Source organism: Talpa occidentalis, unplaced genomic scaffold, assembly GCF_014898055.3.
Source record: "Talpa occidentalis isolate TD23 unplaced genomic scaffold, MPIMG_talOcc4v2.1 talOcc4.7, whole genome shotgun sequence".
Classification (NCBI taxonomy): domain Eukaryota; kingdom Metazoa; phylum Chordata; class Mammalia; order Eulipotyphla; family Talpidae; genus Talpa; species Talpa occidentalis.
Genome location: NW_023605083.1, coordinates 128,063,052 through 128,086,372, shown reverse-complemented (window position 1 = coordinate 128,086,372; position 23,321 = coordinate 128,063,052). Strand labels below are relative to the sequence as shown.

The 23,321-nt window shown below is 39.5% G+C and overlaps 1 protein-coding gene across 1 annotated transcript in view; it reads left to right on the top strand.

Annotated features, from left to right (window-relative positions):
• The window catches only part of ABCA9 (ATP binding cassette subfamily A member 9), a 48,119-nt gene extending 26,408 nt beyond the window's left edge, over window positions 1-21,711 (top strand). Inside the window, 21 exon segments of the mRNA XM_037494736.2 lie at window positions 368-534; window positions 1,106-1,239; window positions 3,401-3,538; window positions 5,189-5,296; window positions 6,449-6,622; window positions 6,823-6,936; window positions 7,213-7,332; window positions 9,035-9,103; window positions 9,517-9,608; window positions 10,798-10,874; window positions 10,877-10,917; window positions 11,494-11,611; window positions 12,991-13,082; window positions 14,867-15,027; window positions 15,663-15,738; window positions 15,813-15,907; window positions 16,646-16,765; window positions 16,938-17,078; window positions 18,397-18,476; window positions 20,805-20,860; window positions 21,011-21,711. Coding sequence (XP_037350633.1) covers window positions 368-534; window positions 1,106-1,239; window positions 3,401-3,538; window positions 5,189-5,296; window positions 6,449-6,622; window positions 6,823-6,936; window positions 7,213-7,332; window positions 9,035-9,103; window positions 9,517-9,608; window positions 10,798-10,874; window positions 10,877-10,917; window positions 11,494-11,611; window positions 12,991-13,082; window positions 14,867-15,027; window positions 15,663-15,738; window positions 15,813-15,907; window positions 16,646-16,765; window positions 16,938-17,078; window positions 18,397-18,476; window positions 20,805-20,860; window positions 21,011-21,109 — 2,272 coding nt within the window. The 3' untranslated portion in view covers window positions 21,110-21,711.
• Window positions 21,712-23,321: the final 1,610 nt, after the last annotated feature.

Genomic DNA, 23,321 nt, shown 5'->3' with positions numbered 1-23,321 from the left:
AAATGAGTGTAAAGTGATTGAGATTTATAGCCTAAGTGAATGAGAAAATGTTGTAATTCAAATTGGCAGTAAGAGGGGGGAAAGTTTCAGTGTTGATGATGTGCCAGCTTGCCATGGTCCAGAAAAAAGAAAACCAAGACTGAGACCCAGCAAAGAAGGGGGTGTGGGAGGAAAACTTTGAGAGTCGTAATTAGCAGACTTCCTAAATTTAATGAGGTATCCAAGAGTGGCAGGGGGAGCCTAATCCCCGTGTCTACTTAGAGGATGTAATTTGTTTCTGTTATAGACATCCATTATCCGCTCAAACTTAAAACCTACAAAAGTGGCTATTGATGAATTTTTTTCTCTTGCCTTTTTTCCCACATAGATTGTTGCTTTTTGGCATTAGCTTTTGCCCTCAGCTTTTGGAACATCTATTCTATGAGTTATACCAAAAACATTATTCTTGGGGACTGTCTCCTAACATGTACTTCCTGTCTCCGGGACAACAGCCTGAAGCTCCTCTGACCCGCCTACTGGTCATCAATAAAACAGGTGAACTTAGCATTAACACACAGCTTCTGGATGTCCTTGTGGAAAGGTCCCCTGGAAAACAGAAACCATGCAGGAAAAAAACAATTTTTTTAGATAGCTCATCTGAGGTCAAACAGGACACTAAATCAAAATGAAAAATAGAAGGTGGGAAGTATGTTTTAAGAACACATTTTGCAAGTTTACTTAAACCCTACAGCTTATTGCACAAAGCAAAAAAGGTGAACCATTGACTAGACTCCGAGGTCTCCCATATTATTTTCTAAATGCTAAGCATTCTTGGGCTCGGGGGGAAAAAAAACTGTTCCCAATTTATAAGAAATTTATAAGTGAATAGAAAAATTAATATCATCAAGGATTACATGTTAATTTTAAGTAGTATTTTACATCAACAGAAGTCATGAGTAAATGCCTACTCATTAATGCCTCAGCATCGATTTCATCCTTTTAGAAAATCCTCAGTTTGCTCCATATACCTTGAGTGACATTGTTGTTATTATTATTGCTGCTGTTGTTATTATTTGACCATTGCTATACTCCTTTCCTGCTGTGTTTGGTCTTGCCCTCATGGTAGGGTCAAGCATTGATGACTTCATCCACTCTTTGAGGAGGCAGAACATAGCTCTGGACGTGGATGCCTTTGGAATGAGACACGGCCCTAACGAGTCATCGTACAATGGTGCCCTCACCGTGTCAGGTGATGAGAAGGTGCGTTGTGACTGCTGCCGCTCACCCTCCATGCGACACGCTCTTGCAGGTTAAATAGTCCATGTCACCTGACATCAAAGGCCCCTGGACACAAATGAATGGGATGTTTGTCATTTTTAGAAAAGAAGCTGGACTTCAATTACTTGCCCATAAATAATATAATGAAATGTATATTATATAATACATAGTATTTAATGGGACAGCTGCTTGATTTGGTTCCTTGTTAAATTGTATACACTGCTGTAATTAATGTTACATTTAAATTTTATTATCAATTGTATTCTGTTCCAGTGATTAATTGGAATCTTATTTTCAATTGGATTTCAACTCAAATGGCATGTTGACGAAGCCAAACATGAATCTGATTAATACTAATGTGAACTTTGGCTTCAGTTACCAACAAAAATTTAACTCTTAATTTTTTACGGTAGATTTGAGTGTGTTTTTCATGGAAAGAAAGCTTGAATCCTATGTGCTGAACTTTACACAAATGGGTCAAATTGCCAGATAAATATTTATGTCCCACTATCTGATGTTAAACAAAAAAAAAAAGCCTTAGTTTCCTGCAACTGGAAATGTGGTTCATGAACCAATGTGATTGAATCACGCAAGTGTTTGTTATAGCTGAAGATCAGATTTACTCAGTTAGAATCCGCACTTTAGTAAAGTCTGGAGTGGGGTTTATAGTCTCATTAAACCCGATTGCTCTATTTGGTAATATATAAGATTGGAAGAGTTCACATGAAATGTAAATTTCTGGCTTCTTTTGAAAAATCCCTCCATGTGCCCGTTCTGGCAGTCTGCAGTTACCCTTTCTAAACTTGGCTTCAGACTGTGACCTCCACATTATTTTATTCATTTCTATCCCCTGCGTAGACCTTGTAGGGGCCTGGGTGGTGATCACTAGAGTGGACTGGTAGAGAAAGATGAGAAGATAGCATTAAATCACAGCTGCAAGATCTCACAAAGTTGGGTCATTTGCAGCTTCTCAGAGTCAATTTTCAGAAATAATATCCATGTAAGAGATACCTTTGATCAAACTTATCCAAACCAGGTGAGTTTTTCGGTATATTCAGGAAAAAAATGTTTTTAAAAATAGCCTCCTTGTTATGAATACACTTTGCTTTAAGTCATCAGGCTAGATGCAATTCCCTCAATTCATTTATGATTGCAAAAATGCAGATGCAAACTTGCCCACACTTTGAGCAATATAGATAATATAGTCAAAATTTTAATACATATAAATACCATTTTACTGTTTTCCCTGGTTTTCTTGAAGTAGAATTGATATACAGCAATATATAATTTTAAGTTATGCAGTAATGATATGATTTACATATATTGGGAAACAGGCTTAAAATGTCACTTTTAAAGAGATTCCACATGCAAACTTTCTTTCACAAGCTCTGTATTTGTGAAAACCCAGGCTTCCATCACAACAGCTGTCTGCCTTCCACGTCTCCAATAGCCACAATCTTTATTTATAAAATAGATCTCTCACATTTTGAAACAAAAACTGCTGTTATAACAAGGGGCACATGGGGGCCTCCCCAGTGGTGCAGCAGTTGAGCGCTGGGATGAGAATTGCCCACGGCCTCTGCAGTTCAGGTTTGGTCCCTGGCCGGGTGCCAGGCGAGGGTCCCACATGGCGCGCAGACCTCTCCTGCCGCCCACTGCTCCCCTCAGCAGTGTACTTTGTTAGTCTGCCTGTTCTGCTCTCCTCTCTGGCTCTGGTGAATTCTCTCACCCTCGCACACTTCTGACTGTACCCCAGTGCTTGTATAAATAAATAAATAAATCTTAAAAAAAATGATATAAAAAATTCTTTTAAAAAATAAAAAATAAATTAAAAAAAAATAAAACAAGGGGCACACTATGAAGTTTTACAGGTTGCTGCTAAAAGTCATTTGAGATTTTGTGTGTGTATGAGTTTAAGCATAATTAACTATATGACTGGTGCTATTGTTGGCAGAGACAAAAACTCTGGATTCCTTGATGTATATTGGGAATTAACCCAATAATATGGGTGACGGTAGATTAATCACATTCGGTGCTTTAACCTTATTGTATTATCAATAATTTGAACGATTTTCTAGCATAGTCTTTTATTTAATTGTATTTGCTTTCTGAGAACATAGTCTGCATATTTATTATATTTTAGGATCACAGATTTTCAATAGCATGTAATACCAAAAGGCTGAATTGCTTTCCTGTCCTCATGGATATCATTAGCAATGGGCTGCTTGGAATTTTTAATTCTTCAGAACACATTCAGACTGACAGAAGCACATACTTTGAAGTGAGTATATTTTCTCAGAGCGATCCACCAGAAGTTTTCAACAAAATACTTGAAATGCAGAAATAACATGCTATTTTATGAACTTCTTGAATAAGATCTACATATATATGAATTACTATACACACAATATTTTGCAATGACTGCATTACATTGTAATCTTATTCAGATAACTTAGAATCAATGGAACAGTAGAAAATATAATTATTGGAGAATGGAAATACATACCTGTGGCCTTAGATCCACATCTTTAACCTTAGATAGTGAAACATGGAGGAAATGACCAATGTCTTAAGATCAGACTATGTGACTTTCTTGATTTCCATAGGTCTTGATTCCCCTATCTACAAAAAGTAGTAAAAGTTTCATCACAAAGACTTTTTTAAAAGTAAATGAGGCAATATGAGCCCCAGGCTGAATGGGCTGAGCTATCTAAAGATGAGTGATAAGGAACATAAATGCAGGAGAGCAGTCATCACTAATCCTATAGACATGACTTCTCTTGGGAGTGCACCAAGAGAAGTTTCCATTAAAGATCAATCTTGAACCTCTAGTCAAATTCAACCTTGACTAGATCAGGAGACTGGCTGGGTTGAAATGAGGAGCAGTCTTGTTTAAATGTCATCTGCCAGGCCTATATAGAGCCTCTGAGTCAGCATCTCCATGGTGAAGAGGAAGATTACAAACTGTCTTCAAGTCAACTTTTTCATTTTGCTCCACTGAATCTCCTTTTGTCCTCCTTATGTGACACCTTGGGCATATTGTAGAGCTTCCTGAACTCTTTTGGTTATTAAGAATTCTTCCAGTGCTATCCTTCAATTTCCTATTCAATTTTAACCCTCTAGGGTCAACTTGTGGCTTCAGGGACATGGACCAGGGTGGATGATGGTGATGTGATTTGCTCTTTCATTCCATTTTGTAGTCTGCATCTTGGAATAGAGAGAGGAGCATGACATCTCTCTGGAACATGTCCCATCCCTCCATTCTTCTCCCTTCTGAGTAAAATGCTGCTGAGACTGGGAATGGGCTATCGATCAAATCAAAGCATCTAGCAAAATCCTACTTCCTCTTGTCAAAACTTTAATTTTTTAATAATTCAATGCCTCCTTGCAGAGTGTGTGATAACTATTCAGTTTTATTTCCTAGCATCAGCCTACTCATTAATTTCTATCTGCCAGGTCCCTGTAATCATTTGAATTTGCTACTTTTGCATTATGTTGAACCAGAAAAGTAAGTCTTCATGAATGTTGAGATGACCTGATTTAGCACCATATCTGAGAGTTGTAAAGTAGTTCATCCACTGACAATCCACAAACTCAACTCTGAATCTCCTTTTACTGAAATGCCAGCCTAAATCTTAAAATCAGAGAGCAGAAGTTTTATGCCATCTCACAAGTTAACAGTGAGACTACACCAATTCATGCAATTTGGGAAAGTTTGCTTCTTCATAAGTAAATCAAGACTCATGTTCAAAATGCCCCAATTGCTTCAAAAGTTGAGGGGTTGAAAATGAGTGTGGATAAGAAGTTGCAATAGAACCTTGGGATGTACTTTGTGTGGTTTGGTGGATCCATTTGAGTGAGTTAGTTAAGAAAGTGCAAATGAACCATATGACTAGTTGCTATCAACTTGACACATTGTGCATGCTTTCAGGAACACATGTCTTATGAGTATGGATACCTGAGTAACACCTTCTTCTGGATACCTGTGGCCACCTGCTTTACCCCTTACATTGCAATGAGCAGCATCGGTGACTATAAAGTAAGAAAAGTCCTGACATGTTATTAATACTTTGGACAATCCTTCCAATCCTATGACCATAAATTATATGTAGGTGGTGAATCTAATTTATGTGCTGGAGGCCATAAATAATCAATCATTTTAAAGTTAACACAGATGAAGAAGATGCTATTTTTCTTTAAAAAAATATAGGGCCTCATGTAGGACACTTAGGAAGTATCATCAACTAACAGGCGAAGGCAGTTTTACCTGGTGTATCACTTACAGCTTTATTTGTGGACACTTACCCATTGACATCATCACCTCCCCTCCCTCTATGATGGTTTCTATTTCCAGCTGGTGGTAAAGGTCAGTAAAACAGCCCTTGCCAATTTGCCATAGCACCTAGACTTATTGTTGAAAAGGACTGACCCACCAGAACTTCATTTTCATGATACTTTTATAAAATTTCAAGAAGCCTGACCAAAGGTCCTGCCTCTCCAGGGTACTCTTGTGCTGGTCGCTTTCTCACCCCCAGACTTAGTGAAGGGTGAAGTCATGAGTTTTATCATTTTTACCTAATAAATTTCCTCACCCAGGCTCAATTTTAGATTGGAAATTATAATTGCTGTCATGCTTGAATGTTAGAAAAGTCCAAGTATAGTTTAAGACATTGTGTTACCATAAACCCTGTGGCAGAAAAATATGGTTTATATCACGACATAAGTGTAACATTTGAATGATACCCTTGTTCATGACAAACTAAAGACTTCTAATTAAATTGACTCATTTGGTGCCCCTTTCTTTTACACAAAAAAAAATGCCAGGTATGACTGCATCATTGACATTCCGCATGCAATTTAAGAATCTTAACAAAAAATTGTAAACCAACATCTGTTGAACTTTTGTGTCATGCACAAGTTTTCTTAGTGTCAAAGGAGAAAAGAGCTTTGGAATGGAAAGTAAAGCATCTTTTCATTGAGGCGATGCCCACTCTGTGATGAGATGGGAGCTAGTGATGTTGTTTGGCACATTTTACTTTTAGACAATATGGTGATCATGTGATCTGCAACATTATTTATGCCCCTGAAGCAGGAGGGAAGCAATGACAATTTTTTTGCTAAATCAAACATGTTTGCAATTTCTCAAGCCTAAACTCTTCAAGGACATTAATGATTCTTCCATTTCTTTCAGAACAAAGCTCACTCCCAGCTGTGGATTTCAGGCCTCTACCCCTCTGCTTACTGGTTTGGTCAGGCACTGGTCGATATTCCGCTGTACTTCTTGATCCTCCTCCTGATGCAAATAATGGATTATGTTTTTAGCCCAGATGAGATTATATTTATAATTCAAAACCTGTTAGTTCAGGTAAGTGGCAAACCTTCTGAGATGATTTTATTAGACTTTTTCATGACCACAGTAACATTTTTAATCATCAACCAAAAACTTCAAGTTACCTTTGCTATCGCAAAGTTTGAACTTAATGGATGAATAAGAATTGAGCTTAATGTATGAATACTTTCCTAGATAGCATTTACCTTATCTAGCTTTAATATGCTTATTTTCAGATCCTCTGTAGTATCGGATATGTCTCATCTCTTGTTTTCTTGACCTATGTTATTTCATTCATTTTTCGCAATGGGAGAAAAAATAGTGGCATTTGGTCATTTTTTTTCTTAATTGTAAGTATGCATGCAATGCCTATTATTTTATTTTTAAACCATCTGAAAGTAAATCAAGGGCAAACATTTGAATCTTTGTACTAAACAGAATGGCAAATTAATATTGCTCTCTAGAGAATTCTATAGTGTTAGATAATCACAGGCCTATAGGACATACACCATAGGGTGGATCTATACCATTTATAAACTGAGTTCAGCTCTGTCTCCAGGTCTCATATCTGAATTGATGACTTCTCTCTCCAACAGTTCGTTTATCCTTTCACTTGAATATTTCAGGTCACTGTCTTCCCAATTGTTGCTATTGATCTAAATGAATATGGATTTCTAGGGCTACTTCTCTGCACCCTATTAATCCCGCCCTTCGCAATGCTTGGCTCTCTGTTAATTTTTTCTGAGGTAAGTAATCTCACATCTGTTCTAGTATCATGGCATTTTTGGCCATTGAAAAAGCCTTAAATGTTGTGAAAATGTAGATAAAGTCAGTTCTTAGCTGTATAAGACCTGAAGTCTGTCTTTGGGAAGCCAACTATCTTGCCTCAAGCAAGAATCATGTTCTCACTCAAGAGGAAGCCCTGCCTTGGTTCATGAAGGTCAAAGGCAACTCCACAGTCATAGAATTTTACAGTTCTCTTGAGAACCCTTGCTCCTGGAAACAAATAACCTTACTGTGAAGCTGACAGGATGCTTTTTCTCTGTTAATTTTGTAGATGTTAAGTTTAAGACTTCTGGTAGACACACAATGGGAAATGTCCAATGGCCCATTGGACATGTGAGTCTGAAAGTCAGGGTGTGGTTCTCTGTAGAGCCTGAAACTAAAACTAGATGCCTGAGATGCATCGGCATCTAAGGGATATTTAAAACCACAGGACTAGGTAATGTAATCTACAGAATAAGTATAGTTTTAATGAAAAAGGAGGCTAGGGTTTGGCCTGAGTTTAGAGAGTCAGTCTTCCCTCTGAGTCTACTTCCTTAGGGAAAGAGGTGAAGTTCTCAACTAGCAGTGAGATGAATTTTAGGGATAGAGGTGAGCATTTATTTCAGTGAATAGGTGAGTAGAATTGGCAGGCAGTGTTAAGGGGCCCCTGCCTGCCTTTTCAGGTGAAGTTAGGAAAGTTGGGTGTCTTTGTGGCATCATCTGCTTCTCAGATGCATTTCAGGTGAGTGGAGAGTGAGGAGGACACAAGCTTAGTGTTTTGAAAGGTGAGCCTGACAAAAGCATGGAGGTCTTGAGTGAGGACTTGCAACAAGGGACCATAGTTTCCAAGCTAAGAAATGAAGATATGAAGGAATGAAGGGGTTTGTGGACAGTGAAAAAAGGATGGGATTGGTAGGTTGAAGGTTCCTCAACTCCAAATTATAGAGTAACAGCTGAAAAATTAAAATGTTGCAGACAGGGCAAAGGTCAGGGGGCCTGAGGTTTATTGTGGATGTGTCCAGTGAGGGACACTTAGGGCAGCAAGAGCTTTGATGTCAGGGTCCTAGAAGATCATCCAATGGGGAAAAGTCCATCTTAGAAGGTAAGTGGCTATGATGGTTTGAGATTTGCTACAGCAACTTATAGTTGCTCAGAAAGAAAGTCTTAGGAAATATTGCTCAAGAAACAGAAGTGACCCTTCACTGTTCATTCACTAAAGCATTGAGGGATGTTTCAAATTATATTGTACATCTAATGAAAACCACATTCTCACATGGATGCATGTGAAATTAGGGGTTGTCGTGATTAGTCTCAAAAGTGGGTGGGGCATGGGACAGAGAAATGTAATGGTTCTAGGGCTGCTGGGAAGGAGAGAGAAGGGGCTCCTATGCAGAGAGAAAACCTTGCCCCTGGCTTCTGGGGGTTCTCCCAGCAGGGTGGATCCTTATAACTTGCATCTAAAAGCATCTAAGCTTAGAGCCAAGCACAGGTTAGCAGGTCATGGTGACCTTGGAAGCAAGGAGATAGACACCAGACACCTGTACAGTCAGTAATGGAATTTGACCTGATGCACAAGCGTGAATCCTGTGTAATTCTAGGGTCATGAAGTGGACAGTAATCTACCTTATGAGGTCAATGAATAGATGAAGGCTCATCTGAACACAGTTTTTCCCCATTTTACAGATTTCTCCAGATTCAGTGGATTACTTAGGAGCTTCAGAAGAACATATTGTATTTTTGGCACTGCTAATAGTAAGGAGACATTTCCATTTAAATGTTCTTGCATGCTTTGCATTACATTAAAGTTTTAATTTCTGTACTGAAATATTTGGCACTTCAGTCATTTGAAATAACACACACTCACACACATAATCTTTATATGATATTTATAATGATCTTCTGACACTGGGTGTGAAGTCCAAACTCTAAATACCATGAAGGATACTAATATCAACTTACTACTACTTCTGCTTCTGACCTGCTTTCTCTGCAAAGCAGTGATGGTAACCATGAGAGCATCACACACTATTGAATAAGTTATCTTTTAATCTTGTGAATTGTTATCAAATCAACCTTTAGATATGATTAAATTCTCTAAATAAACTTAGCATTGAAATGGTTTTCTTTATGGTGATGCTAATTTTGATTGTCTTTTTTTCCCCTAGCCTTACCTTCATTTTTTCATTTTTCTTTTTGTCCTACGATGTCTGGAAATGAACATTAGGAAGAAATCAATGAGAAAAGATCCTGTGTTCAGGTTGAGAAATTCAAATAGAATTTCATGTTTTATTTTCATATTCATTGCTTTAAGACATTTTAATATGCCTATATTAACCCAGTAAGATATATTGTATATGGATATTTTTAAGGGACTGTGTTGTTTCCAAATCCATAATTCACAGTGCTTCAATGAGCTATGACTTGGTGAGGGATGTCATATTCACATACTTGAGAAACTGAAAAATTAAGGGAGATCTTAATTTCACTGACACACTAGATGAAAGTTAATACAAAAATAAGCTCTTCAAAATAGTGGGAAAGTATATATAAGCATTTGGATGTATACAACCAATCTAAGAAGATGAATAGGCTAGGCAAAAGAACAAAAGTTGAAATAATGCCACCTTCCTGTAGGCAAGTGGAATGAACTGAAAGGTTGGTGTTGGAGGATAATGGAAAACTAAATTGAGGCTAGATATCAGAGAGTCTTGGCCTAGGGAAGTGTAGGAAATGTCTTTCAAATTACAAAATAGGAAACAAAGACACGGGTGCTTTGAAAACCTTATATCATCCACAAAATACAAATCAAGCTCAAGTCTAATGCAGGTGGCAGAGCAGGAGAGAGACAAGATGATAGCCAAGGCTTAGGAAATGAGCTGACAACAGAATTCTGGGATGACATGAGGGAGAGAGACAGGGGTGGAGGTGATGAAGGAATGAATTAGCCTGGTCCCAGTCAGGACAGAGCAGTTCTGACACATCTTCCCAAGAAGCAACAACACTCCATTACTGGTAAATCTGTGTCCTGGATTTTGTAAGATAGATCTCTGCTTCCAAATATTTCAATCCATGGTTCTTACAAAGTGCTCAGAATCCCCAAATCTCTGTGTTAATATTAGAGTTCCGAATTCCTTTCTCTTGCAACTCTGCTCCCAAATCCTTTGCCTAAGAGCATGGACTGTTTTGTTTTTTTTTTTTTTAATTGAAAATAGTCAGGATTGGTAGGATAAAAGACAAAAGCAGGAATGATATGAGAGTCACATCATTTGACTTATTCATGGACACTAGGTTGCTTGAAAGGCAGATGGTGCAGAGCAGAGAGATGGAGATCCCCTGTCCTCACTGTTAATCTGTTCAAATAATTGGGAGCAGAATATAAAAAAAAATATTTTCATTGCAAGTTTTCCAACTGAAAACCTTTTATTGCCCCACTGTTTTAATTTCAGGATTTCACCCAGAATCAGTGATGTTTTTCCAAACCCAGAAGAACCTGAAGGAGAGGATGAGGATGTGCAGATGGAAAGAGGAGAACAGCAAATGCTGTGACTGTGTCAGACTTTGAAGAGGTAGAGCTTCTGCAAATGTGCTTCATTGAGGGATTTGGGCAGACAGGAGGCGCCTTTCTAATCTTCATTTTTGAAGAACACTTTGAGATTCTCTCATTGTGGCACTGAGAGCTCATTACTCGACTTCAGTGGATATGTGGTGCCAACAAAAATAAGAGAACAAAGGACATACACTTGTTAATCTCTTTCCAAGGTCATATTTTTGGTGAATAAAGTTAACCAGGACAAAGCCCAAGAAAGGCTTTATGAGTTTTATAAACTGAGTAAAGCTTACTGTAAGCAATTAGAAGAGAGTCCCTCTGAGAGGTGTGGGTGTGTAGACACGTGTGAGTGTGTGGGTCTTAGCAGACCTGTTGGTTTGGCAGATGCCATTTATTCTGAAGGACACACACAAACACGGCATAACCTGTCTTTTTCCTGCAGAAATATAGACTGGGGTGATTTATCTAGAAAATGGCAGCTCCAATGGAGGGATAAGTTTGGTTCATGATTTTGTGTCAGGGAAGATGTAGAGAGTATGGAATATGCACTGATTTCAAGGTAAAACTGGTCTTGTAATTTCTTCTTTTTTTATAGAAACCAGTTGTCATTGCCAGTTGTCTACGGAAGGAATATGCAGGCAAAAAGAAAAGTTGCTTTGCCAAGAGAAAGAAAAGAGTAGCCACAAGAAATGTATCTTTCTGCATTAAGAAAGGTTGGATGTAGTCCCAGTTGTTTATCTTTTCCATCACTTTCTTTCCTTTATGAAATGAGTCTTTAAAGATATTTCTGAGATGTATGTCATGGAGTGTTTTATCTGTTTTTTCTTCTATATATTTTATGGTTTCAGGTCTTATGTTCATGTGTTTTATCCATCTTGAGTTGGTTTTTGTGCATGGTGTAAGGTAGTAGTCTAGTTTCATTTTTTCTGCATGTGGTGGTCCAGTTTTCCCAGCATCATTTATTGAATAGACTATACTTGTTTCATTGCATATTCTTTGCTCCTTTGTAATGGAATACTATTCAGCAATCAAAAAAGATAAACTCATGTCTTTTGCAGCAACATAGACGGGGCCTGAAGGAATTATGCTCGGTTAATTAACTCAGAAGGAAAAAGAAAAATCCAAATGGTATCACTTATAGGAGGAATATAGGGGAACCAAATAAAGGAATCAGGGAAAAATAAAAGAGAGAGAAAAACTACTGGGCAACTATAAATCAGAGACATTTAGCAGGGGAGGGGTAGGGAGAGGGATTAAAACAGGGGCAAAAAGAGCACAAGAGAATATGGTGATGGTTTCACTGGCGACTTGGTAGTGGGAATGCTATGGGGACTACACCTGAGAGGAGAAATCAGACATTGCACAAAAATGAACAATAATGTGTATATATATGTGTGTGTATATATATATATAATAAATATTAACAAAAGAAAAATTGGAAGCCATACTTCCATAAGCAGAATGACCTTGACCTCTGAAGATGAGGTCTTTTGAAGGGAACACCATCTGAATCTGGGGCACTGTATTGACAAACAGGAAAAGCAGCCAATGTTTTATCAGCCTCAGGTTGAAGATGCAACTTGAGGGCTTCAGTCATCATTATAACAATGCTTTCCTTTGCCTAGGAAGACAGTTATGTCTGTTCTGCTAATACAAGCAAACAAGAAGATGGTCTTTGTTAAGTAACATGTTTTTAAGTGATAAAATTTTTTTAAGTAGTATGATTTTTTAAGTAATACAGTTAATTCATAACATGACAAGGGAACATGTTGGCACATAGTGGCATTTCTTCATTTCCAGCAAAGCACATTTTCTGGGAGCATTGGTTAACTGCAGCAGCCTTGGGAATCAAAATTTCTTACAAATTTCCAGTTCAACCTCTTACTGGCTGCAGGACCTTGGGGAAGTTATTCATACTCTTTATGGCTCCATTTCCTTGCCTGTAAAATGAAGGTTGGTGTGTGCTTGAAGAATAAGTGAATTATTGTATACAGCACTTTTGACATAGAACTTGACATGTAGTGAATCTTCAAATAGTACTTATTTACTTTTTATTGTAATTGTTTACAGTTGTAATTCTCTTTTCTCTCAGGTGAAGTTATAGGTCTCTTAGGACACAATGGAGCTGGTAAAAGTACCATTATTAAGATGATAACCGGAGCCGCCAAGCCAACTGCGGGGCAGGTGAGTAAAAGCCACAGAAATATGGTCAGTAGTGTTGCCTAGAAAAAATGTTTCACAATGAATATTATGACAAGCCAAAAATTACATATATAGATGATCCTTTTTATTAATCAGTGCAATTTATGTATCAAATGAAGATTAATCAAAAATTCCCCTCATTAATTCCAAAAATAGATATTAAAAGGGTTACAAATTATCTCTACTACCCTTTAATAACTTAAAAGAAGACAGATATTCTGAGACCTCTGCTGTGTTGACTAGTGTATTCTGAGAACTTGCTGACTTACATTGCTTTATCCAGCATCACGTCAGAAACCACTGTTAGAATAATGACAAGTTCAGCCTGTGTAAGATATAAATCTTCATCTTTAATATGCCACAACTAAAAATTCTAGATGACTTGTGTAACAATGAGAGCCCATTAGCAAGTAAAACTTCACAGGTCTTTTCTGAGAGCAAGACTTGCAAGAGCAAGTCTCTAACAATTGTTGAGGCATCTCCTGGCCCAGTTGGTATGATAGTTTGGCTGGTAACTGTAGATAAATTGAGCAACAGAGGGTATTACTGTAGACACATTGACATTCTTGAAGCACAACAGTCATGCTGCTCCAGGATGAATTAAGAATATAGAGATTACAGATGAGAGAAAAAAATAATAATTGCTTAAATTCCAAAAAAAATAGAATAGAACATGATGATCCCCTTTTATTCTTTAATGCATCTATGTCCTTGAAAGCATTAAGCAAGGACTATCAGTAATTGTTTGTTTATTCATTCCTTGTTTATTTTCTATTTCTCTCTCTGAATGGAAAGCCCTATGAGGTTAACTAGCTCTCTCCTCCTTTGTACCAGGGACAGAATATTATATCAAGGTCAAGGGCTTGTATTTGCACTCCCAGGCTTACTTTGTGTGACTTCTTATAAGTTTCTAAACCTCTACAGACATCAGCTTTCTCAAATAATAAATCAGGGGTGATAAAACTCATGCCTAACTCATATGGGATTTTTCTGAAAACAAAGTAATTCAAACATAAAATATTTACATTTGGACACGGAGCAAACACTGGTACACATTACCTAGTATTATTGCCACTAGCACATTATGAGCACATAGTCTGTTGTTATATAACATGTTATAAGCATATTATTGGTTCAAAAAATGATGTATGTTATCACGTGTTTACTGGCTTATATGTGCCATACTAGTGCTTAGAGCTTTTTGTTGACTACCTTAGTTCAGGGTTCCTCAAGATTTGCACTAGTGACATTTTGCACTGGATTACCTTTATTGTGAGGTACGGTCCTATGTGTCTCAGGAAGTACAGCAGTATCCCTGGCCTTCCTGAACTGTCACCTTCTGTGACAAGCAGAAATGTCCCTGGACACTTTGTCTAGAGGATCATCCCCAAGGACCACTAGTTTATTTAATCCTCACAAAAAACTCATTAGACAGACTCTATAACTATTTTAACATTGGAGAGACAGACTCCTCAACAAGCATCTATCCTTTGAATGTTTGAAGATAAACAATAGGTAGCTAAATAAGCAAACTTGCATTCAACCCATGAGGGAACTGACAAGATCTAAACTATAATGGTGGACTAGCTTTGCATTTGAGTTTATGTTGTCTCTCCTCCAGAGCTCCAGAGCTCAGTGGTTTCTTGTTTACTTTTGTATTTTTATCACTCATGTGTGTAAGAGGAGGAAATTGTTGAAATACACATACTGTGTGCACAAACACCACACAGTTTTGGACAGAATGTGAGGATGAACTTTTGGTGTAGGTGATTTTAAAAGGGAGCAGTGGAGGGGAGCCCCTGGGGTTCCTGGGGTACTGCCCACAGGAGAACGCACTGTGGCCCAACCTGACGGTGAAGGAGCACCTGGAGGTGTTTGCCGCTGTCAAAGGGCTGAGGAAGGCGGACGCCACCGTGGCCATTGCTAGGTATGCAGGGGACCATGTCTTCTCTATGGGGGGGGGGCAGGGGTGTGTAACAGTAATGGCATATCCATAAAATGAAGGAAGGGAGACTCTGACCTCTTCATCTTGGGGAGACTTGGTCATCTTTCACTTTAAGCCTATAGAGAAAGTTTATTGCTTGCTCTTAATATGAAAAGAAGTCATTGAAAATATGTTTGAGTACCCTGAAAGGTTCATAAAGTATCCTAAGTAGTTTTAATCTTAGGATCACTCTGATCACACTTTTTTTTATTTTTAAAGATTTATTTATACAAGCACTGGGTACAGTCAGAAGTGCGGGAGGGTGAGAGGATTCACCAGAGCCAGAGCGGGGAGCAGAACAGGCAGACTGACGAAATACACTGCTGAGGGGAGCAGCGGGCGAGGCAGGAGAGGTCTGCCTGCCATGTGGGACCCTCGCCATTGGTCAGGGATCACACCGGCGCTTCAGAGGCTGCAGGCAGCTTCGCAGCCCAGCACTTAACCACTGTGCCACCGGGGAGGCCCTGAACACACTCTTTAATATGTCTCTACTGTAGTGTTTGCTCTGATCCGCCCATCCTCCCACATGCCTTCCCTGTTGTGCCGGGAAAAGTGAATTGACTCACAATTTCCTCTAGGTTGGTGGAGGCGCTCAAGCTGCAGGAGCAGCTGAAGCTTCCTGTGAAGACCTTATCCGAGGGGATAAAGAGAAAGGTAGTACGGGGCCCTGGGTTCCTCTGTGCACCCACAGATCTAGGCTGTTCCAGACACTGTTCCTCTCATTCTAGCTGTGCTTTGCACTGAGCATCCTGGGAAACCCGTCGGTGGTGCTTCTGGATGAGCCGTCCACAGGAATGGACCCCGAGGGGCAGCAGCAAATGTGGTGAGGGGTCATGAGTAAATCTAAGTGAATTTATAATCCCTGTAACAACTGACCATCAGAAATGTAGTTATTTGTAAAATGAAAGATATCCACATTTAAGGAAAGCAATGTTAATGGGGAAATCAGATGTCTTATCACAGCTAGTTTTTGCTAAGGAGAAAAAGATCTAACGACTTAATAATCTAAGAATCTTACATTTATCTTGGATCTTCAGGGCTCTTTTTTTATATTTAACCAAATCTATTATTAAGCTTTAAATCTTCCTGCAACATCACCTGACATACAATTCTTATGGAGGAAAAAAATTCCAAATCCTCAATAATTCTTTCACTATTTTAAAAATATTCTGAAATCTATCATTTTGTACTTTAGGGAATTTGTCATTATTATTATGCTTTTAAATAAGTTTTCCTCATTTCCTGTCTTTTCCCCTAGGACTGTTTCTGTTTCTGATAACTGTTTTTGATTTTTCAGCAATCGAGTCTTCTTCAAAACATCCTCTTACCCAGTATCATTCTCTACATTCTGTTCAAGTCATGCTATGAATTGTACATTCTAACCAAGAGTTTGGTTATTTCACACCTGCTGTCCCTCCAAAAGCCCTTTCTATTTCTGGTCTACACTGATAGCTTTATATATATATATATATATATATATATATATATATATATATAAAGCATATGTGTATATGTGTGACCTTGAACATCCCACTAGTTAACATTTCCTCGCCCTGACTAGGCAGGCCATCCGAGCCACCTTCGGGAACACAGAGAAGGGTGCCCTCCTCACCACCCATTACATGACAGAGGCTGAAGCCGTGTGTGACCGCGTGGCCATCATGGTGTCTGGAAGGCTGAGGTGGGTGCCCATCCATGCCCACCCTTGAACCCCTGGCCCGCCCTGAACAAGTCCTTGTCCTGCATAGGGATGTCTCTGTGAGCATTGGTGTAGCTGGCTGTTTCAGCTGAAAATCATCCATGATAGATTTCTCGCTCCTTTTTCTTGCTTAACCTCAATTTGCTGCCTGCAGATGTATTGGTTCCATCCAACACCTGAAAAGCAAATTTGGCAAGGATTATCTGCTGGAGATGAAGGTGAAGACGCCTGAGCAAGTGGAGCCTCTCCACAATGAAATTCTGAGGCTTTTCCCCCAGGCTGCTCGGCAGCAAAGGTAAAGTGAGGTGTTGGTTGTTTTCATCTTGGCCATTTTTATGCTTTTCCATAATAGTGAGAAACAAAAGCTTTATCTGCCTATCTTTTTAACTCTATGATAAGAGTACTTAGTTACTAGAAAACAAGCTGTTGGGGAGGAAGCTAATCTTTCTCTACCCTTCAAAGTGAGTGGTGGCGCAAGGGGTTAAGATGCAACCTATGAAGCTATCCGCAGCCACTGAATCACAAGTTCGATCCCCAGCCAAGAAGCAACCCGCATGGCACAGCAGACCTCTCCTGACTCTCCCACTGCTCCCCTCGGCAGTGTATTTCAGTCAGTCTGCCTGTTCTGTTCCTACCTCTGTCTCTGGTAAATCCTCTCACCCCCACACGCCTCTGACCTGTACCCCAGTTCTTGCATGCATAAATAAATAAATCTTTTTTAAAAAAAAAAGTGTGTAGGCAGGAAAATAGTTAAATTTCCCTCTAGAGTAAAAAGGAGACTTTTCTCAAGGGCCTTCTAGAGTATCTGCCATAGTAGAGGACACTACTAGAGGGAAAGAGCGTTCACACGCTGCTTCTCCAAGGCTGCACAGATAATTGCATTTAAAGGAACTAAGGACGGGGTTGTTCCTTTTTTGTGGTTGTGTTTTATCAGGCTTGGGATCTTGAGAGTGAGAACTTCCATGTGCAGGAAGATTTCACTCACGATGCAAGCCAAATGCATGTAACCACAATACAAATTTACTGCGGGAGGGAGGAATCCATGTTATAATCCATGCTATAATGATATAATTCAATTGGCAGCCAAAAGGAAATATTAAAAAAAACCTCATAGCAAAGCTTGGAAGACTATCACGCTAATCTGGTTGGTACCAACTGAAATACATTTTCCCTGCTCAAAGCACCTATGCCTCAGCAATTCAATCTTTTTTTTTTTTTAAGATTTCATTTATTTATTTTTGGGCAGGAAGAACTTGGGTATAGCTGGAGATGGGTGGGGGGTGGGGTGGGGGGAGAGTATTCACCAGAGACAGAGTGGGGAGCAGAACAGGCAGATCTACTGAAATACACTGCTGAAGGGAGCAGCGGGAGAGACAGGAGAGGTCTGCTGCACCATGTGGGTCAGCTACCTGGCCAGGGATCGAACTCAGGCCATGATAGCATTGAGAGTTAACCCCTAGGCCACCAGGGAGGCCCTGGTGATTCAGTCTTAACTGCAGTTGGACACACACACCTGACTGTGTTGGGTAACCTCAAGATCATTGTAAGAGCGATATATACGACAGGCTGTGATTGAAACTTGGAGCTCAGATTCTTTACTCTGTTCCTTACAGATACTCCTCCCTGATGGTCTATAAGTTGCCTGTTGAGGATGTGCAACCTTTATCTCAAGCTTTCTTCAAATTAGAGATAGGTAAGAGAAGACCTTGGGAAACAGATACAGTTAAAACAGTGTAAAAAGTGCATGAAGACAGAGCTGTGGTATTATACTGTGAGTAAATTATCAAGACTTTTAATCGGTGGTTCTCAACCAGGTGTGATTTGGCAATATCTGGCCATATCTTTGATTGTCACAGCTGGGGATGGGGTTGTGGGAAGCAGCTTGTATCTAGTACGTCAAGGCCAGATTTGCTGCCAAACACATTACAGTGCACAGATCAGCCTCTCCCACAACAAAGGATGATCAGACTTCCTGCCAAGGTTGAGAAATCCTGCCCTAGATGAGTGAGGCTATGGGAAGCAGAGACTATTGAATTTGGAGCCAAATTCATGCAAACAGGAAGAAGATGTTTATGTCTCTGTGTACTCTTAGATGGCAGTAGATCCTCACTAGGAGGGCTTCTTTGTTAAGGCAGGATAAGCCATAATCCTTCTCTAGCTTTTGGTCTTAACATATTGCGTCAGTCTACCCTGGACTCGGTTTTTGCCTGTGACATCATTGTATGACATCTGATGAAGAGCTGAACTCCCTCCCTCTCTTTCTGGACTGTTCCTCTCTTGCTATTGCCTGCCATTCCAGACTCCAGGCATGTGAGTCTTTAAATAGATGTTTCTCCTTGAGACAAGGCTAGGATCCTCCTTAATGGGTTTCCTTTTCACTCTCACATCCTGCTGGTCATTTTTCCACACTGACCACTTTGACCCAGTGACCACATTTATGTCTTCCAAATGGGAAGAATACAGGCTCTGATCAGCAGGAAGAGTTTTATAACTCATTTAGAGCAGGGAGGGAGATATTCCAGGATGGCTGCCTTCCTAGAATACATAAGAGACTTCTTATATTTCTGAGTTCAAAAATGTTGCCTCCCATTTCTGAATTCTTCTGTGTTAAATTTGCTAAATCAGAAGTTCTCATTGAGGGAGAAAAATTAGGGTGTTTCCTGCTCCCTTCTGTGAAGATTATACAGAGTATAAAATATGGAGATGCAAGCTAGCATTTTTTTCTTCATATGTTAGCTTAGACACAGTGACATTCTCAGCTGTATTATATTTATTTACTAAGCTAAGCCCAGCAGTCGGCAGGCAGAACACATGACCCCTGACTAATCCTTTGTCTGGCTCCATCAACTGTTCTGCCTTACAACCAGGTCACTTCTGACTGATGCAAGCTGCAACAAAAATCTAGACTCTCATGCTCCTCCAGGTCAGACAAAACTTAGGTTTTGGAGCCCTGAAGCTTGAAAGTGGGGTGGTTCATTTTACCTCTCCTCTTTCTTTGTTCCCTTTTCATAAACTGAGGTTTGGGGTTTCTATAGGGTGGAGGATAAGGCTTATAAGGGGAAGGAAGCTTGATTTGATTATTAAAACTGTACCATAGTCAACTGTGTGGACATGAACCATTGCTGACCCTTCCTTTATGGGGTGCTTTTGTGGGTTCCTTGAAGACTCCTTCTTCTTTCTGATTTATGACCACTAACTCCAGCCTCCCAGGCCTGGTGAGGATGCTTCTTTGGGTGTCTTGTGAGCCTCCTGCAACCCCTGGGCTCCTGCCTTGGAATCCCTTCACCTTTCCAGGAGATCCTTTTAGGATACCTGCCCTTTGAAGTCCATGAGAAACACACAACATTCTTGTTTCCCCTGAATGTGCAGGGCCACCTGCCACCCACAGCATTTCTTTGCATGTTCCCGACATGAGTCAAGGACCAGCCCTCATGGTCCGAATCGCAGGCCACCCTCACCTTGTCTCTGTTCATGGAGGCAGGAAAGAGGGTGTCACAGCAAGCTGGTAACTGTCCAGGCAGACCTTTGCTTTCCAGGCCCCCCTTTCTATTTATTATCTCCCTTTTATTTTGCAAGTTTAGGGTCATAGTCATAGTCCACAATTACAAGAGACTATAAACTGGAAGAGAATACTGAAGATACTTAGGTTTTGGAGCCCTGCAAATGGCCTGAGGCTAGAAAGCACAGACTGTTACCAACATTAGTTCCAAAGCAACTAGGAGAGAAAACAGTGATGGGGACTTGGGCTACATCGAATGTGCCAGCTTGACAGAAGAGGTGGCCTTGAATTTAGGGACACAGTTGGTGTCCTTGTGGTGCCTCTGCCCAAACTCAGACAATGGGGTTTTACAACCCTGTTACAGGACTCTAGTGAATTTGCATCCCCATATTTAGTCCGGGGGTATTTATGACTTTATATTTTATATTTAAAGTCTATTTGTATATTCTTTTGGTACATGGTTGGTAAAACTCTCTGAATAGAAAGTGTGCATGCCCCTGACATGTGTCTACCTTTATGCAGTGAAGCAGAGCTTCGACCTGGAGGAGTACAGCCTCTCGCAGTCCACGCTGGAGCAGGTGGGTCATTTTCAGTGGTGTTACATCCTGCATGGAATATCCATGGACTATCCATGAATATAGTATGTAACTCTGCTTTGCACGCACATGGATCTGCAGGAGGTAGGTTGACTTCGCTGTCTTTGTTTCTTACCCCCCACTCCTGACCAGGTGTTCCTGGAGCTCTCCAAAGAGCAGGAGCTGGATGATTTTGATGAAGAACTTCACCCTTCAGTGAAGTGGAAGCTTCTCCCACAGGAAGAGCCCTGAAGCCCCAAATACCCTGTTACTCTTTAAGTTCGTGACTTTTTAAAAGATGCTGTTTTATAGAATTAATACACCTTATCTCAGACGTGGTACCAAACACTACTGAAACTCATGTCATCATATTTCTCAGTAATCTTACTTGTTATAGGAATGTGGCATCAGATCAGGGAGAGCCCAGACACACAGCCTCTGGACTAGCAACCAAACCCCAGGGTTCAGTAAGTTAAAAATGCATTTATTATAGGATTGTTCATGCTTTTGAGAGTGATACAGAGATAGTTTAATTTTCTTTCTGTGAACTTCAAAATGTTGATTACTTTCTGATCTTTTTGATGTATTAAAGTACAAAATAAGGTACAATGTGATGTTGAAGGAAGGGACTCAATTGATCACACAGCAGCAAAGTGTTAGCTTTTTGTAATTTGTTGATTATTCTTTTCTGTCATTTTTCAGATTTTACACTGTACAGTACAGTTTTTCTCTCTCATGACCATAAAGGAGATTTGAAATCTGTTAAAGTTAATCATTGCAGCCAGAATTTGAATTATTGATTTGATGGAAATTTTAAAATACATATCTTACATACAATTTTGAAGCATGTCTCTGATTTTATATGCTCTTATGATACAAGGTCTACCCTCACATAAAAGTACTAAAACATCATCGATCTTAATTTCCCATATCTTTATATGTTAAGACCATTGCAACTGGTGACCACAAGCCCCTTGAAATCAATGCAATATACTTGTACAGGCTTATTTAGGTGAGTGTTTCTTGCTGCTGTTGCTACTATTATTTTTGCTAACACTGATGCAGTGAATTGTGTCTCCCCCAACAAGACTCCCCATATTCCCAGTTCATATTTTAAAGCCCTAACCTCCAATGTGGCTATATTTAAAGACTGAGGCTTTAAGGAGATAACAGCTTAAATGAAGTTAAAAGGGTAGGACCTGAATTGAATAGCACTGGTGTCTTTATGAGAAGAGAAAGAGACGCCATCTTTTCTGCACACATACAGGAAAGAGGTCAGGTGAGGACACAGCACAGAGAACCATCTACAAGTTGGAAGAGCATCCTTACCAGACCATCTTCCTCGCACCCTGAGCTAGAACTTCCAGTCTCTAGAATGATGGCACAAATAAGTTCATGTAATTTAAACCACCAAGTACATACATTGCTATGACACCCCTACCAGACTAACTCACTAGCTAATCAAACTTCAGAGGAAAATTGTCTGAAAAACTCTTACTTTGGTTTATTGCTCCTGGCATCTTCCTAGTTTATGCAAATAAAAAATTTGAGAAGCTCATATAGGTTCTTAGGCATGGAAAATGGAAAATAATGAATAGAAAATAGTTGTAGACAATGGAGCCGCTTCTGTTTTGAAGCTCATGAATATTTTCAAAAGAGCATGGACTTCAGTAACAGGCTGCACCAGAATATCTGTTGGTTGTCTCTGTGAGAGGAGAGAATGAACACAACACATAATGGTGCGTGCTGAGTCAGCAGGACACCTGAAGAAGGAAGCCCCTCCTCTTTGTGTATTCTACATACTTTCCCAGTTATCTTTGCAAAAGCCTTTTTGTCAGTGACTTGATCTGAAAGGTAAATGTCGAGGTAGACATGTCACCTTACCTGGGAAAATCTCCTTACTCAACACTGACCCCTCACCTGAGATAGGGAAGAACATGTTAACCAGCAATACAAAATAATCTTAGAGGTTTTAGCTGAAAATGTTTTCAGAGGTCCTAGTATCACTTGCTTATTTTGCAAATGCAGAAAATAACAGATTCTATTACTTGCTTACTAGAGATTATTTTATTTCAGGGCATCATAAATTCTTATGGACTTGTTTTTTTAGAAATTCATTATAAGATGAGAACTGATTTCTAATTTATGTGAAATTAAATATAAGTTATGACATTGTATGGTGTCAGTGGAGGCAAGGGAATTCCTTAGGAGACCATTATAAGAATACTAATGGAGAGATAATAGAGGTTTGGAGTAGGGTCGTGGCATTGGGTAGGGAGACAGAGAATGGTCTGGCATATACTTGTGAATAAAGTTGATAAATAGACTTAATGATGACCTGGGTATTCATTTTTGTCTTGAGCAAAGGGAGTATGAAGGAAATAAGGAAAGAAGAATCAACAATTTTCTTTTAAAGTGTTCAAAACCTGATTAGAAAACCTGATCAACAGTTTCAGAAATTCCA